Source organism: Boleophthalmus pectinirostris, unplaced genomic scaffold, assembly GCF_026225935.1.
Source record: "Boleophthalmus pectinirostris isolate CB_2022bp ecotype Guang Dong unplaced genomic scaffold, ASM2622593v1 HiC_scaffold_17, whole genome shotgun sequence".
Classification (NCBI taxonomy): domain Eukaryota; kingdom Metazoa; phylum Chordata; class Actinopteri; order Gobiiformes; family Gobiidae; genus Boleophthalmus; species Boleophthalmus pectinirostris.
In genome coordinates this window covers 19,356,921-19,372,400 of record NW_026571115.1, presented here as the reverse complement: position 1 = coordinate 19,372,400, position 15,480 = coordinate 19,356,921, and the positions used below count along the sequence as shown (strand labels likewise).

At 40.1% G+C, this 15,480-nt stretch overlaps 1 protein-coding gene across 1 annotated transcript in view; it reads right to left on the bottom strand.

Moving 5' to 3' along the window:
* Positions 1–11,242: 11,242 nt before the first annotated feature.
* The window catches only part of prkar1b (protein kinase, cAMP-dependent, regulatory, type I, beta), a 51,180-nt gene continuing 46,942 nt past the window's right edge, over positions 11,243–15,480 (bottom strand). Inside the window, exons 10-11 of the mRNA XM_020932630.2 lie at positions 12,804–12,885; positions 11,243–12,349 (exon numbers count right to left, since the gene is read on the bottom strand). Of these exons, the coding sequence (XP_020788289.1) occupies positions 12,177–12,349; positions 12,804–12,885 (255 nt within the window). The 3' untranslated portion in view covers positions 11,243–12,176. The remainder of the gene's footprint in view (positions 12,350–12,803; positions 12,886–15,480) is intronic.

Genomic DNA, 15,480 nt, shown 5'->3' with positions numbered 1-15,480 from the left:
TGAGCTGCAGGAAGCCATAGGTCAGCCTACCAGGTGGTCCGAACTCCACCTTGTCCTTTACACTGGGCTGTATATAGCACAACGCCAGGCCCCAGGCTTTGTAGGTGGAAACAGAGAAGACCATGGAGAATCAGTGTAAAAGCTATTAGTAAGAAGATGATAAAGCTGGATTAGCATCTGTTTTAACAAAGGACAATTCACGTGATGCAATGTCATGATTACACCCAGCTTCTCTAGTAAAAATAGCATTTACATACAATCAGACAATGCCATTATTCATGGAAACTTTGTTTCCAGTCTTCCAGGTCCAGGCATCTCTCTGCAAACTTGACTTTTCACTTTCTCCATAGAAGTATTAATCACTTTCCACTGACTTACCTGCTGCTTCCATAAAACATGATGCAGTGGCAGAATGAGTGAGCCGTCTGGGATGTGCAGATGCATCATTGGCCCCCAGTGGTGTCAGCGTTGTTATGGTTACATCACAGGTCAGCGTCCCTATGATGTAATTGCCTCTCCCTGAAACAAATGATTCATCTTCATGTTCTGGTGGGAAAAGAGTCAAAGGAGAAACGTGGCCACACAGAGCAAGGTGTAAATATAACTATGGGAATGACTCTTTATTTATCTTTTTGTTGTGCGTAAGACAATTAGGCGGCATGTTTACTGGCAACTAGGCTGTGTGTAGCTACCAACACAATCCTTGTTAAATGCGTTTATGGATGCATTGTAAAAATAAGCTATAAAGTCAGAGTACAGAAGAGGCTGTATGAGCGAGGTATTCCCTGTACACCCACACATATTCCTGCCAAACTGGGGAGAAAATGTGCAAGAATGAGGAAGATATGAGTTGTTTTGTCTTAACGGTAGCATGACTTGGACTTTTATTAGGTCAAAAGCAGATGTACATTTAAAACTGTTCTGTTACATTTACTTGGACACATTTTATTGTTATGGCAACACATTTTTTGTTGATATCTATATCTGTTATATGCCTCACTGCTGAGATCAATAAATGATTTTCAAATATAAATATGGCAGTTTTTAGTAAAGTTTAGTAATTACGTTTTCATTAGTGGAAATATTTTCTATGATATAATATAATTTAATGTAGTATTTGTGATGATCATATAAACATACAGTTACCATTAGCTTCATTACTAATCCATCCATTAGAAATACAGAAAAAAAAAAAAAATTGGAAAAATATTGGCTAGATTTTTCAGGGTAATTTCTCAATACAGATCTATGGGGGGAAATTCTCTAATCTACCAGTGCTAACATTTGGTCCATTCTTACACATTTTGTCTATTTGAGTTTATTTTTTTCTTGACAACTGTACCTATCTAAAGTCAGCTTGTCACTATGTCACTAATGACTGAATTACATTTAGCACATTGATAACATCATCATATCTTTTACAAGGCCAAATGCATTTATTAGTATTACATTATACTTGTTATCATTAGGTCAGCACATAGTAAACTCAGTAAACCCGTTACTTAGCTACACCACTTAAGATGCCATTGTAGTTGTTGGGCATCCCCTTTGTGTTGCATCTCATAAAACACAAAGAAATCTTGGGATTTTGTTATATCTAAGAAACAAACAGCAATCTCCCACAAATCCCACCCAGCCATATCATGCATGAGTCACAGATTGAAGCCCTTTGTAGACTACTGAACATTCTCCTCCCCTCTCCTCAGGCAAGCATTAGGGTTCACCAACTTAAAAGCCTAAAGTAGTCTGAACTAGCTCATCAGCAACTATAATGACAAAGTTGATACCATTAGTGGCTTGTCTCCCTGTGTGATTTGATAGCTGTCTTGTAATCTGCCTATTAGAAGTCACTTTTATGAGTGGAGAGTGAATCAGGTGCAAATTTCCCAGGAGCAAAGGTGCGCACATTCCTGAGGCCGGTGGTATGGCGATATGGATTGGACCTAACCAGAGCAGAGTGCATATCCAGGGCAACCTTGCACATAAACAACTTGAACACACTTACGCTGAAGGTCTGAAAACCCTTGCGGCGCGTCTCACCTGAATTTTAAGTAGTGGATGGGGGCCAAGTACAGCAGCCACACTTTGAACTGATCCTATGGGCAGCTGCACTTTTATAGGCTTGATTACTGGCAGTCATTTACAGGCCCCCATCTCTCTCTAACATGCATAGCAACCTGAATGAAGTGCACTGTGGGACCCCTCCGGACTTACAGCTCTAAGCCAATGAGAGCTACGTTAGGATTTACAAGGCACAATGCCCAAATGCTTTTTCATAAGCCTCGACTGTATAGTGAAGTCCAGTTTTAGGGATCAAACAGTATTCTACGTGCACACTTAAAATTGTGGTAAGTGAAATTTAAAGCAAACTGCAGCTGGACAAGCCTTTTGCATTAAAGAGAAGCAATGCACTTGTTAAGGGACAGCTGACCCTTTATGTGTTCTCCAGAACTGTCAAGATGCGGTTGGTCTTTGTAAGCTATTTTTAATACCCTGCCCTCGTAGTCTGAGTCGAGTTCTTCTACACTTTATCATTATGGAATTGCTCTCACTGAACGTGATCGGGACAAGATGGAACAGTCTTTCAAATGCTTCAAGCTGTGTGAATCCTGAAGAGCTGATCAATCAAATAAAATGGATAAATATCTTTCCCATTGACAAATGCACAGTGCTTCCCTCTGCTTTTTATTCAAAAATGAATTAGATTATGGTCTATCTTTCTGTCTTTCTGTAAAAATCAGTAGTATCCCATGTCTGTCCACTGTGATTCACTGGTGCTCTTCACTTTTGGCTTCTTCCCAAACTGCAGTGCTGATTGGCCCAATCAGATTGACCAATTAGAGGTCAAACTCAACAGCAGGCCAAAGAGGGTCAAAACGGATTGATGTGAGTTTGTGAACTCACAAATATCACAAGAATTCATCTTTCTGTGCAAAGTGTTTGTGCATGTGGACCCTTAAGGGGTCTGTGTAATAAGGTAGTGTTCTGGTGCCAAGCCTGGATAAATTGTGAATCAAGGTCATTTGTAAAAAACAGAATGGGAGCCCCTAATGCAGCATCTCCATGGGAAATATAAACTGGATAAATGTACACTCAAATATGAGATGTCAGTGGCCAGAGGTTGTGTGTGATCATTAAAAGTCACTGAGTGTGTATGTGTGGAGATTGAACATGCAGGCAGCCTCATGTGCTCTCTCACTCCTACACTCACACCTGCACTCTTTCATCTACAGTACATTCTCCATTTCCACCAATGGAGCGACAGACTGACGAGAAGCAATCCAGGCACAAGTCTTTACACGCTGCTCCCTATTCCCCCTTGTCCTAACTCCCTTTCTTCCCCCTTCTAAAACACTGCCTCTTTATTCTCTATGAACTCAAGAAAAACATTCAATCTCTCACTGAAAAAAAGAAAAAATGGGGACTTCCAGGCACTGAGGAATAGCAGAGTAATTGCCGGTGCTCTGTTGTCTATCAAGAGCTTGACCTTTCTAACATGTGCGGTGTGCTTTGGGAGCTGTGGGAACCAACCTGTGTATGTATATTGGGGGATGCCGAGGGTCTCCCCCGAGCTCTGCGGTGGTCTGACCCAAAATACCCCCAACTTTTCCAGTCGAGCTCAAGGCAAGGAACTCCCACTGAGTCCCCGTGTTCTGTATGTTCTGAGGCTGCAGGGAACGGAGGACCGGCTTCACCCACAAATCAGCGTTTTGGCAGCAGGACATGAAAGTACAGGGAGTCGGACCATGTGGAAGGATGGGGGAAGACAGAGGAGCCCTGTTTCAGTGCAGTCCTATGGGGATGGAACAAACTCTAAAGGCCTACAGTATAAGCCTGAACATTATAGCCATGTTTTACATCGCTGCCTGTCGGAGCGTAAAATATTAATGTTGTCTTTCATTAAGCCTAGACTTTGAAGAAGAAGGAATGACAATTTTTTTTAAAGAAACTTGACAAATGCTAGAATCAAATGTTGTTGGGGAAAAACTGACAAAATACTATAGAAACTCATCTTACATTAAAAAGAGATGATGCAATGGACAACCTTTCCTTGTTCTATAAATTATACAACCATATTTAAATCTAATAATTTCTGAACATAAAACTGTCAAAAATTCGTACAAATATCATCTGCAGTGACGCTGGGATGATAATCATTTCATCACTATAAGCACTGTATATTCTCACCTTAAAGTCTAGCTTAAAAACAAGTCAACCATGAGGCTTCAGTGACAGACAAGCTCAAATCTCAACAGGGACACACAAAGCTGTCCTCAAAACGGCATTAGGGTTCTTTAAGCCTATAATTACACCAATTGGCATGTCATATGTGGCTTTCACTTATCCTTCCTTCTCCGCATCTTTCACTAGCCAGAAGTTGAGGAGCAGAAACTGGAGCAGTGGTGATGATGTGAGGCAGATTTTGGGGGAAGATTTTGAATTTATGTCTAGTGATGGGCATTTGGATTTCCCTGTGGTTTTAGTTTGTGTCATAGATATATGTGAATAAAAAAGAGATCTCTAATGAAACAGAAAACGCACACCACAATTCTTATAGAGGTGCAAATGCAAGGAGCAGCGAGATAAAAGTGTGTAGTGTGGTCCAAAGCAAGAAAAATATCTGACGAAGCCTTTTTTTCACCAAAACGTCATTAAAAAAAAAAAAAAAGAGATCTGCCAAAAAAAAGTTTAAGAGAAAAGGTTTGTGCGTGATCGATGAAATCCTCTGGTTGATTTGCATTCAGCACACTCAAAATTTGTGATCCTGTGTGACTGAATTCTAATTATTAGCAAAATTGAATTATAATGATTCCTATTTAGATCAAAAAGCAGAAAAAAAACTCACAACTACTGACCTTAACATTTCAGATTTCAACTTAATACAAAGTTGTGTGTGATTGGAGGTAGTCCTTTGGTGCAGATTGGCAGCCACTCTTCTGTCAGTCACATATTCCACCACTGAGTACGGGTAGTGAGTAATAAATAAAGTCTGTATATTGGAAAGCAACTTTGATCTATAACAGGCACTATTACTTTGGTCAGGCCTTGAAAGAATAATTTACTTACAGCTCCACCATGACCTTGCCCTGGGTTCATATGAAGTGGTATGCTGCAACACACTTGAGGCCTTGAATGGTACTTTGAGATTTTCCCCAGCACTGCTCCATTTCCATAGCAACCGCACCTAACCGAGCTATAAAGGCATTTTACCTCCAGGAGAGAAGCCCTACCCACTTTATAGGCCCTGGTGCGATGCTGTTTCGCACGCATGGTGGTAACGATTAACAGTGGTTAGGAGCCCCCTGCCATAGAGAGAGCTCAGCTTGATCTCAGTACTGTATAGTGGCTTAATTGCTTTTAAAATGATAATTGCAACCACTTTTGATGTTGCTGTTAATTCTTTGAGTCATGAAAAAGTAAACTTGGTTGCTGTGAATGATGATGGAAATGAAGTATCAAAAATATGACTCTATTTACATTTTTTAATCTATGGATTGACGATGGCAGATGGTTGTAGGTTTCATTCCTGTTCTCTAAGCTGTAGACACGCTCTGTGCAGGGCTGTCACTTGTACCCTTTGCTAATTTCTTCAGGAGGGCCCTTAGTTTAAAAAAAAAAAAGAGATTGCATATCCCTTACATTACCCACAACATTGTCACAAACTATTTTAGAAGCAACTCCAGTACTGTATTTTGTAAAATACTGTGAGAAATAGACACAGTACTTGATCTATTGTAAGTGAATGTCATTCTTTGATCATTGGTTATCATTTTTTCAGAACAAGCAGGAGGACACAAAGTACAGTTATTAAATGCGTATTTTTTTTGTAATTTGTCATTTTTTGAGGGATGGATACCTAGCCAGGCTGGCCCCACCTAGTGCCTCCGCTCAATTTCATTTCTCTCCAGCAACTAGATCAGGACCCCAAATACACTAGGCAGTTTACGAGACCCCGGAAGTGCAAGTTCGGGCACCAGCCAATTAGCGAAGAGCCATACATTCTGTGTTGGCAACAGTTCCCGAGATCGAGGATTTAAAGCCGGAACAAAGAGAATGTTTGATGAAAATTATGATTTGGGATTTGGGAAAAGTTTAGTATACCAGTTAGCCCAGTTTGCAGCACATTACATACGTCACAACCAAATAGCAGCGATTGGTTAAATAAAAAAAGAACCCACCAACCATCGCGCAAACAAATTCTAATGCTACAAAGTCAGACCGTGAAACCGGCTGTTGAATCAGGCTATTGGATAACCAGCACATTAACAACAAAACAGACATAATAAATTATAAAACTAACATACAGTACAGAGTTTCTCAATGCAGTGTTTGCATGTCTGTATTTACATTTAGGGCTGTCAAATCAAACTGCATTTACATATTTTCTGTTTGTTTGTTTTTGGCAACCCAAAACGCACTTATACATACAGTATATTATCCAAACATATACATACACATACATTTTGACATTGTCCAACAATATATTATTCTATTTTAGGGTGTTTTGTCCAAAAAGGGTTTTGTCACAGTCCATGGGCCGACAGTGTGTACTAAAACACTTCTGAACTCTCTCCTGAAACACAAAAGTGACCACAGATATGACAAGTGCTCTGCGAGGATGCTGTGGGGCACTAGCTTGTTCAACACAACACACTCTACTGTAAGAGGGACAAAGTGGCCACTAATTGCATACATAGAGGTTAGCTGCAGGATCTAAGACTCCAATTAGATTTGGTCTTTTGAGACTTTAAGGGCAAACCATACTATCATTATGGTGTGCAGACCAGAACTATAATAGCACCTTCCTCCACCTCCTCTTCATGCTTCCCTCAAGTGTAAAAACCTGAAGCATCCCTACATCACAACAAACTGATTATCAACAGGAAGTGGCTCCATTATGAGCTTAGGGATGGACGAGAGTGCTCTTGCGTTACAGCTCTCAGTCAAATCCATGCATTCCTATAGGGTTTAGGGAGAGCCTGCACCCCTTTGGACTGCCCTCCCCAGCCCTCCTTACATGCCCCCCGGCGCTGCCTGGGGTACAGCTACGCCCCTCTCAAGGGCTCTTCAGAGGACCTGAGTGGACATCCAGGATACACACTTGACAGCTCGGCCCTTGTGACTTTGAACACCTGCGTTGAGAGAGCAGGGGGTGAAGTCCTGAGACGCCATGGTAGACTTGAAGGTAGAAGATATGCGCTCTTTTTTTTTCTTTTTTCTTTTGGATTGCTGCCAAACATCCAGAATATATGGTGATGTGTCAAGTCCATATTTTTCAAGCTGACAACCTGTCATTGAGTTGAGAGGTGATTTGAGCTGAAGGAATAATCTTTATGAGCTTGAGGGAAACCAACCATCAAACTGGCTAAAAGCAAAAACAGATATTAACATTATCGCAATGAGCTTCTGGGACCATTTATAAACAGGCGGACAGTGGGGAGTCAGCGTTCCTTTCTCTTCCTAATGTGATTGGTACAGAATTTGAGCACTTTTATGATCCACACTCACAATGCTAACGACTCCTTGGAGAGTAAGAAGCAACAAAAACAAGAAACAATTCAGACAAGTGGTGCACTCTCCACCCAAGGGAGCAAAAGCAGGACCCAAAAGAGAAGATGGATAGTCCCTGGAAAGGATGGCCATGGGTGGAGCAGGACCATACTCGCTTTCTTTTCTCTAACAAAGTACAGTGTTGCAGCAAAGTATAAAAAATCTATCTTTTCTGATGGAGGATACAACACTTGCCTGTTTTCATGAAGATGCTCTAAAATGCTTGGTCTGATATGTTCCAGTGTATGGCATTCATCTTCACAAAGACAAGCAAGGTGGTGCTTTCAGGCCACGTTACAGGTCAGATCTGTGGAGCGGGAAGTCCACTCAAAATAAGAATGCATGTTTTTTGAGGTATATTTTTCAAGGAAGAGAGCTGTTCCTTGGGAGAGGTTTTAATTATGTTCCAGAGTGTATTATATTTTTTCTTAAACTTTGTGCATTGATACATTTTGCACAGCTCCGCATTTTGTTTGTTTATTTTTGTGTCGGTTTGGACTTCAGTTACAGAAGTCTCCGTGCTTTGGGAACAGCTTTGAAAAAGGAGCCAAATGTTCAGTGAGGGAGGCCTAGTGGCAGTGTGAGTGCATGTATACATGTGAATTATTTACTTGTTGTCCAGCAGGAAATGAGGAACGATAACAAGCTTGGGAAAGAAAAGTAGAAAAAGCAAACAGATGCTATCGCCTCCCCGCGTTCATATTGGCGTTCTGTCTTTCTTTTCTTTGAGACAGACATTTTCTCTTGGGATTTTGTAATACAAGAAATGTCATCCAATAAACACATAATATACGCTGCAAAAAAAAAAAAAAGTTTTAGTATGATTCTTAAATTGTGGGTCAAATGGAGCTGACACCATTGTATTGTGTTTGAAAGCACAACAATATCACAGAAAATGATGAGATACTATTCATTTCATTCATGGATTTTTGTCTTGGGAAGTAGGTTTTACTTGGCATGCAACAATGTGTAAATCTCACAGTGTAAAATTGATTGTGATACTGTGAGGAGGCCAACAGTAATGTAGAACATGTACTTTCCCATGACAAGCCTTATATTTCAAAGGATTCAGATTGGGAGTTTATTTATATTTTTAAAGGGTTGTGTTTTAAATGAAATCAGTATTCAGTCATTTCTAATCTTCAATGATCGACTTGGGTCTTTTTAATGGAGAGGTCTGCCACCACTCCTCTGTCAGTAAAAGCATGTGGTTTGGAGCAGAGTTTAGTGTTTGAAGGAAGCATATTGATCATTCTTTCTGTTAAATTGCAATTAAAAGTGTGTATTGTTATGTTCAGGAAATTTATTTTGGAACCCATATTTATTTGTTTTAGTAAGAAGAATAAAATCATGATCCATCAGTGTGAGGAGATTCATTTTTTGTTGCCTATATTCCTATACTGAAATATAACCCTGATTATAGTTTCTATGTTTTCCTGTACCTATATGTATCTTAGAATTTGCAGTGTTATCTCACACATGGGCTACAGGCATTTAGTTTGGGCATCATAAAAGATTGAGCTGGACCTTGTGACCCACATTTTGCCTTTTTCTTTTCTTCCCACTCCTAACCTCACAATCCCATCAGCCTAACCACTGCTTAGTCACCTGTGACCAGGCCTGGGCATGCCCTTTGACCCCAGGAGGTCATGATAAGAGTGCACCATCGCAGTGTTACCAACAGGGCCAGGCCAAGCTGTGATGCCCCTCCCTGGAATAAGTACCTTAAACCCAATGGACCGTTCACACCAAATATATCCAGGACCAGGAAATACAAAAAATTTAGGCATTTTACAAGGCTGTATTTCCGAAACAAAAATTAGCCTGAATGGTAGTTAAGGGAATACAGATATAGAAAGTTTTTTGGAGGTCATACATTTTTGCTGAAGAAGGGAATAAAAAATATTCTCATGAGATCACCACTGCTTGTGTCTAACTGCAAATCAATCCCAGACTTGTCTTGTAAAATGCTCTAAATGATTATCCACCAAGTGGAATTTGGTGGAATGCACAAGTTGCCAAAACAGAAATTTCCCATCATGAAAAAATCTTCCCACATTGGAATCTTGTTTATGGTAAAATTTCCGTATATCAGGCAATTTCCCTACAAATGTTAGTACTTTTGCAATGGATTCTGAGGAAGTTGCTCATTGTCACTCTTGTTTTCAGGACATTTTTCTAACATTACCATTATTGGTTAAGTCATACATCTCACAGTCTCTTGGGAATGGTTCTACTCAGTAATGCTGAGGTCGGATTTTCCATAAAAAGCACATTGACATAACTGTCCTAGGTTATTGAGACTTGGTTCATCATTCACCTTCACTTGTATCTTCTGGTTTAAATGTAATTTCTCCACACTAAAATATTCTTGGTTAAATTAATAGAAAAAGTGGCAATGCATTTTGACAGTTTCAAGATTGGGCCACATAGGACTTACTATAAAATATCTTCTGTTCAATTCAAGTTTGGGCCTGGGTGGTGCCCTGTGTATAAATAGTTATGACTTCCATTTTGAGTGCCACATGAACATTGAACTATGAGCACTAAAAAAGGGTTGAAATGGAAAAGTGTGTGAGCTCATTTGAAAATTGTGTGAAACTATGTGTTTGGTTGAGATTGCTTATCCTCATATTGGCCCTGTGCCACTTCTGTTAATGCTTTACCTTAGCGCCCATTAGCACTATTGCCAAGTTATGTCCCAAAGGAGCCCACCCAGGCAGGCTCTTCAACTGCCACAACACTTCAGTCACTTCAATTAAAACTAAGAAAAATACAAATGATTTTCCATTCTTTCCTTAGATTTGTATTTAAAGTGTACGTGCATATTGGTAAGTGCGGAGGGGGTACCAGTGGGCTCACTATCTGTGCTGGGGCCACATTCTTCACTTGATTTAGTGGGCATTAAGATTAGGAGGAATGTGTCAAAGCTGGTCAGGGTATTTAGTTTGCTATGTTGTTGTAAAATGGCCGGGGAGGAGCGCTGAGGTTTTCTGACAGTGCACTCTGAAGGATGACTGACACTTGGCTTAATGTGAAAAGAGATGGAGAGCAGAGGTGGAGTGATAAAGGGCAGCCAGGGCAGAGGGAGGGCACAGGAGAGATGGGCAGAAAGTGTGAGAAAAATGATGGCTACATCATCAAAGCAGCTCTATTTGTTGATTGTTTTTTTTAATGAAAATGTGTGTTTTCAGTGTTGACGCTAACAATCTATTCCAGTATGAAGGGCCCGTATTACGCTATTTTCTGATCTCTGTTATGTTGTTTCCTCATCACAAACATAACTGGAATTTTGTTTCATTCACACATGTTTAACACAAACTCTGCACATTTAGGCTCAGTTCTTTCCTCAAAGAGAAAACACTTTGTTTCACCTTGTGTCACATACATCTTGATTAGAATTATTTGGATGATTTGGATTAAATCTACTCTACTGAAGTAAAGGAAAAGGGTAGCTGTTTACTTAAATATTATATAGTGCACCTTTAACTTTTGAAGTACTGTATTATGTCTGTTGACTAATCATGCTAACGCGTATGAATAGCCAAATTGGAAAAACCAACCTCATGTACTTGAATATGACACAGACTCCAGCATGGTATCGGTGAACAGACTGCATCTTTGTAAGAAAATAAAAAATAGACTTATAGACTTAGACTTTTTTTTGTACATTTATAAAAGTGCAAGACTATTATTTCACAAGCCTATCTTTATTTGCTCAAGATGATTTTTATAGTTGAAAGACACACAGACAAGATACAGAAAGAGGTCACTTGTGGAGCCTCAGACGTGATACAGCAAATCAAAGAAAAGCAACACAGGTAAATACAGTACATTATATCTATTTCAACTCCTTACTTTAAATGTGAAGAATATTCTTTTAAGTCTTAAAAATGATAGATCAAGATGTTGACCCAATGCTACAAAGTGGAGTAAAAAGGTCCTTCTAGGCAGAAATAAAATCAGCATTAAAAAGCATTTGAGTTTTGGAGAGTCCTGAGACATTGGAGGTGTATACATTAAAATAAATAAAAAAAAGTACTGTTAGATAAAAGTACTGTGTGTGCGTGCACTGGGCTGGTAAAAGTTACTCCATAGGGCAAATTGACAATTAGAAAGTTTCAAAAAGCTTTTGCCACAACAAAACATTGCCACTTCAAACATACATGTGCCTCTACGCGGCAATAGAAGCGTAAATAATAAAAGCCGATAATGTATCTAAATATATTGGTAGAAGAATGTGCAGTGACCTACAAATGGCACCACCACACAGAAGTGGAAAAGGCAAAAGCTGTACGTAAACACAACTTGCTTATGTCCTGAATCCATCCTTAGACCATCAAAGTGCAATCTCCATTTAGACAGATAGAAGCATGCATCATGTACAGTCAACACGCTGTATGCATGACACATTTACATGAGATACATGACGTCTCACCCCTCAGGTTTTTACATCCTCTTTCTGACATAAAGCTATGTGACAGCACAGGTCAAGTCAAAGTGCACAAGATCAAACAAAATAGAAAAAAAGGCAGGAAATGAGCACTCTTCTTTGTAAACCCGCTCTGGTCGAACTGACGTGATGCTGATGTGGGCACCCTGCAGGTGGTGGTGGGACAGAGGCGTCACACGGTGAGGGAGATGAAGCTGTTGTATCTCTGGATGTTCCTCTTGAGGATCTCCGAGCAGGGCCCCAGCACACGCTCGAACCTTGGCCGGTCCAGCTTCACACACTTGAGCGGGCCCCGGGCCACTACAGTAGCAGCTCTGGGGCGGTTCAACAGCAGCGCAATCTCACCTGATGAAGACAAGACAACCAGGTAGGACAGGTGTTCATATGTTTGAGAAAAGACTACCTCAGCATACATGGATGTCATCAAAAAAATGCATCAAAGGATTAAACTGTAGGAGCACATTCAACCATAGTCAGTTTTATTTGCCTTTTACAGACGACAGTCTATTTCTTCATATGACATATAATTGACACATTGTTTACTTCATGCTTCACACCAGTGACTCTGCCTTATACTTACAACTACATGGGTAATGCACCTTGCATTACTGAAGGATGAGTGAAATGCAAACAACAAACAAACAATCTTGAATAATGACAGGACATCTGGTGCACAGACTGGGCCTAGGCCTTCTAATTGAAAATCACTGAACTAGAGCCACGTTACCTCTAACTGAGCAGCTGAATATGTGTGTAGTACCCAGTAAGTAAAAATGCAAAATGTGTACATTATACGCACCAAAATAGTCTGATGGCCCCAGGCGTCCAACCTCCACATACTCCTCGTTGTCTGACCTGCGCTGCAGAACTGAAGCTATTCCCTGGAAACAAAGGAGAGACAGAGGGGAAGAGTTAATGAGGAGATGAGTGTGGGGTGGGAGGGGTCAAAGAGGGGTATTCCAAAAGGCTCTGAAAATCATCAGGAGGATTAAGGCCAAGGCAAAATTCCTCTGCTTCATAAGAACGCAGGTGCACAGGATTTAGCTGCTTTCCATCCAACAAACACCTGTTTTGTGACATCAGAAACACAGAAACACACAGTCAAATATTCCAGTGTGGTGTGGGAACTAAAACTGAATCTTTGGCTTCAACAAACATAATGTAATTGAACTGGAGTGGGATTTCGGAAATACAAAGTGTACTTGTATAACTCTGCCAGAATTTACAAGATCTCAAAATAATGACCCAGATTAACCCCTCAATACTAATAAAATATGTACAGAAGTCAAGCTGATTGTGAATTTGGCTTACAGTGTACAATAGAACCCTCTCAGTCCAAAACCCAAGGCCACCAACACATGAATCTTTTCACAGCAGATAATTTTGTAATCAGTATGCAATAAATAATTTGTAATATACTATGTAATAGGAGCAGGTAAACAAGGTAAAAGGCAAAACGAAGAGCTTGATTGAAATGTCACTAAACATACTTGACTTTTTGCCTTCCCTCCTTCTCACTGTTGTTAATCCTTCTTTGGCTCCATTTTCCGTGTGCTGACCAAACCAATAATACAATGTGGACATAATCAGTCTTAATGAGCACAAAACACAGCCTTGTACAGTGAAATTTACTTTGATGATGGCAAATATGGATTCAAGTAAAGTTCAAGTCATTTTTTTAGGTTAAAAAGATCTTTCTTTTCTAATCTAAAATGAGAGTAAACCTGGGAATTTTTAAAATGTTGAATATATGAGCATGAAATATGTTGTTTAAGAAATGTAACAGCTGATGCAGAAATAACTCTTAAACGGATATTGGAGGAGCTCCAACTTGTTTGCTCAGAAGTATTTTGAAATACTTGTAACTTGGCATGGTAGAGTCATTGTTTGCATGGAAATAGTCAATTTAGTCAATTTCAATTTTGCCAACATTCCAGGCAAAGCAATAACATCTCTATGGAAACGGGACAGGCCTGACACCAGAAAAGTTACATAGTGCACTTTTAAGTGACTAGTGATATAGAGACTCTTGAATAGAGGAGATAGGAGTGGGCAGTGCAGTAGATCTCCTGGGTGTACAACTTTCCATTCAAGTCCAAACAAAGAGGTTGAGACAGTGCAGCTCTGTCAGGTACAGTACAGAGGCCTCATCCGGTGTGGTCCAGATAACCATCAGACTGTGCCATCCCACAGGCAGCACTCACACATCTCCTACATAAACACTGGGGATCCTCCTCTCTACACAGAGCAATCTAGACCAGAATTATCCCTCTGCAAGAATAGGAGATAAGTATGAATGAAAAACATTACAAGACAAGATAACTAAAATTAGGCGTGTATAACTAATCCACATATAAGGCATCATTTTTAAAATGTATTTATTTTAGAAGTACAATATTGTGCAAATCCAAGTAGCACAATGAGACTGGAATGAACTGAGTCCTCACCTGGGGGATAGCACTTTTGCCTCACTGCAATAATGTCCCAGGTTCAGTTCTGTGACCGAGTATGGTCTTTCTTTGTGGAGCCACTTCACTTCTTGGAAACCGTCGCAGCATTAGAATTTGTTTGATCGACGGTAGGCGGGTACTTTTTTATTTAACCAATCACTGCTATTTGGTCATGAAGTATGTAATGTGCCACTAACAGGGCTAACTAGTATATTAAGCTTTTCCCAGATCCCGTGGGAAGAAGGGCAATAACTTCTTTCCCCTTGATAAGATTCACCAAACAGAAATTCTCTTTGTTCCGGCTTTAAATCATTGATCTCGGGAATCGTTGCCAGCAGAGAATGTATGGCTCTTCGCTGACTGGCTGGTGCCTGAACTCACACTACTGGGGTTCTTGCAAACTGTCTAGTGTATTCCAATTCCTGACCTTGTTGCTGGAGAGAAATTAAATTGAGTGGAGGCACTAGGTGGCGCCAGCCTGGCTACATGTTTCCATCATGTATGAGAAAATGAGCCCAGTCAACTCCAAATGTGCACTACAGAAGACTAATCCTCCAGCTAGACACTTCTGACCAACAGCAATATCCTTGTTAAATATCAAGACATGGGTCCCTGGGTGCTGCGCTTATATGAACTATTGCTCTTGACAAGTTGTCCAGAGGCGCTGGTTAAAGGACAGGCCAAATGTGTGTGAATGAGGATACAGAATTGTTATGATGTTACAGTCATTATAAAGTCATTCTCTTTGTATATTTGATTTTATGAACTATAACATCAACCTGCCCAGGGACAACAGGTGGAAATAGCTCTAGCGCTACAACCTGGTACAATGCATCTCTCCTGTTAAGGTTAACATATATTATGCACTGTCCCTGTATCAAAAATCTTTTAGTTTAGTCTCATAAATAAACTAAAGTAAACTAAATGCAGAGGAGAATTTGCCAGTGGGACAAACTGATTTAGAAAGGAAAAAAAAACACTGAATCAACAACAGATAACCAGAAGCAGAGAGACAGAGAGGGAGTG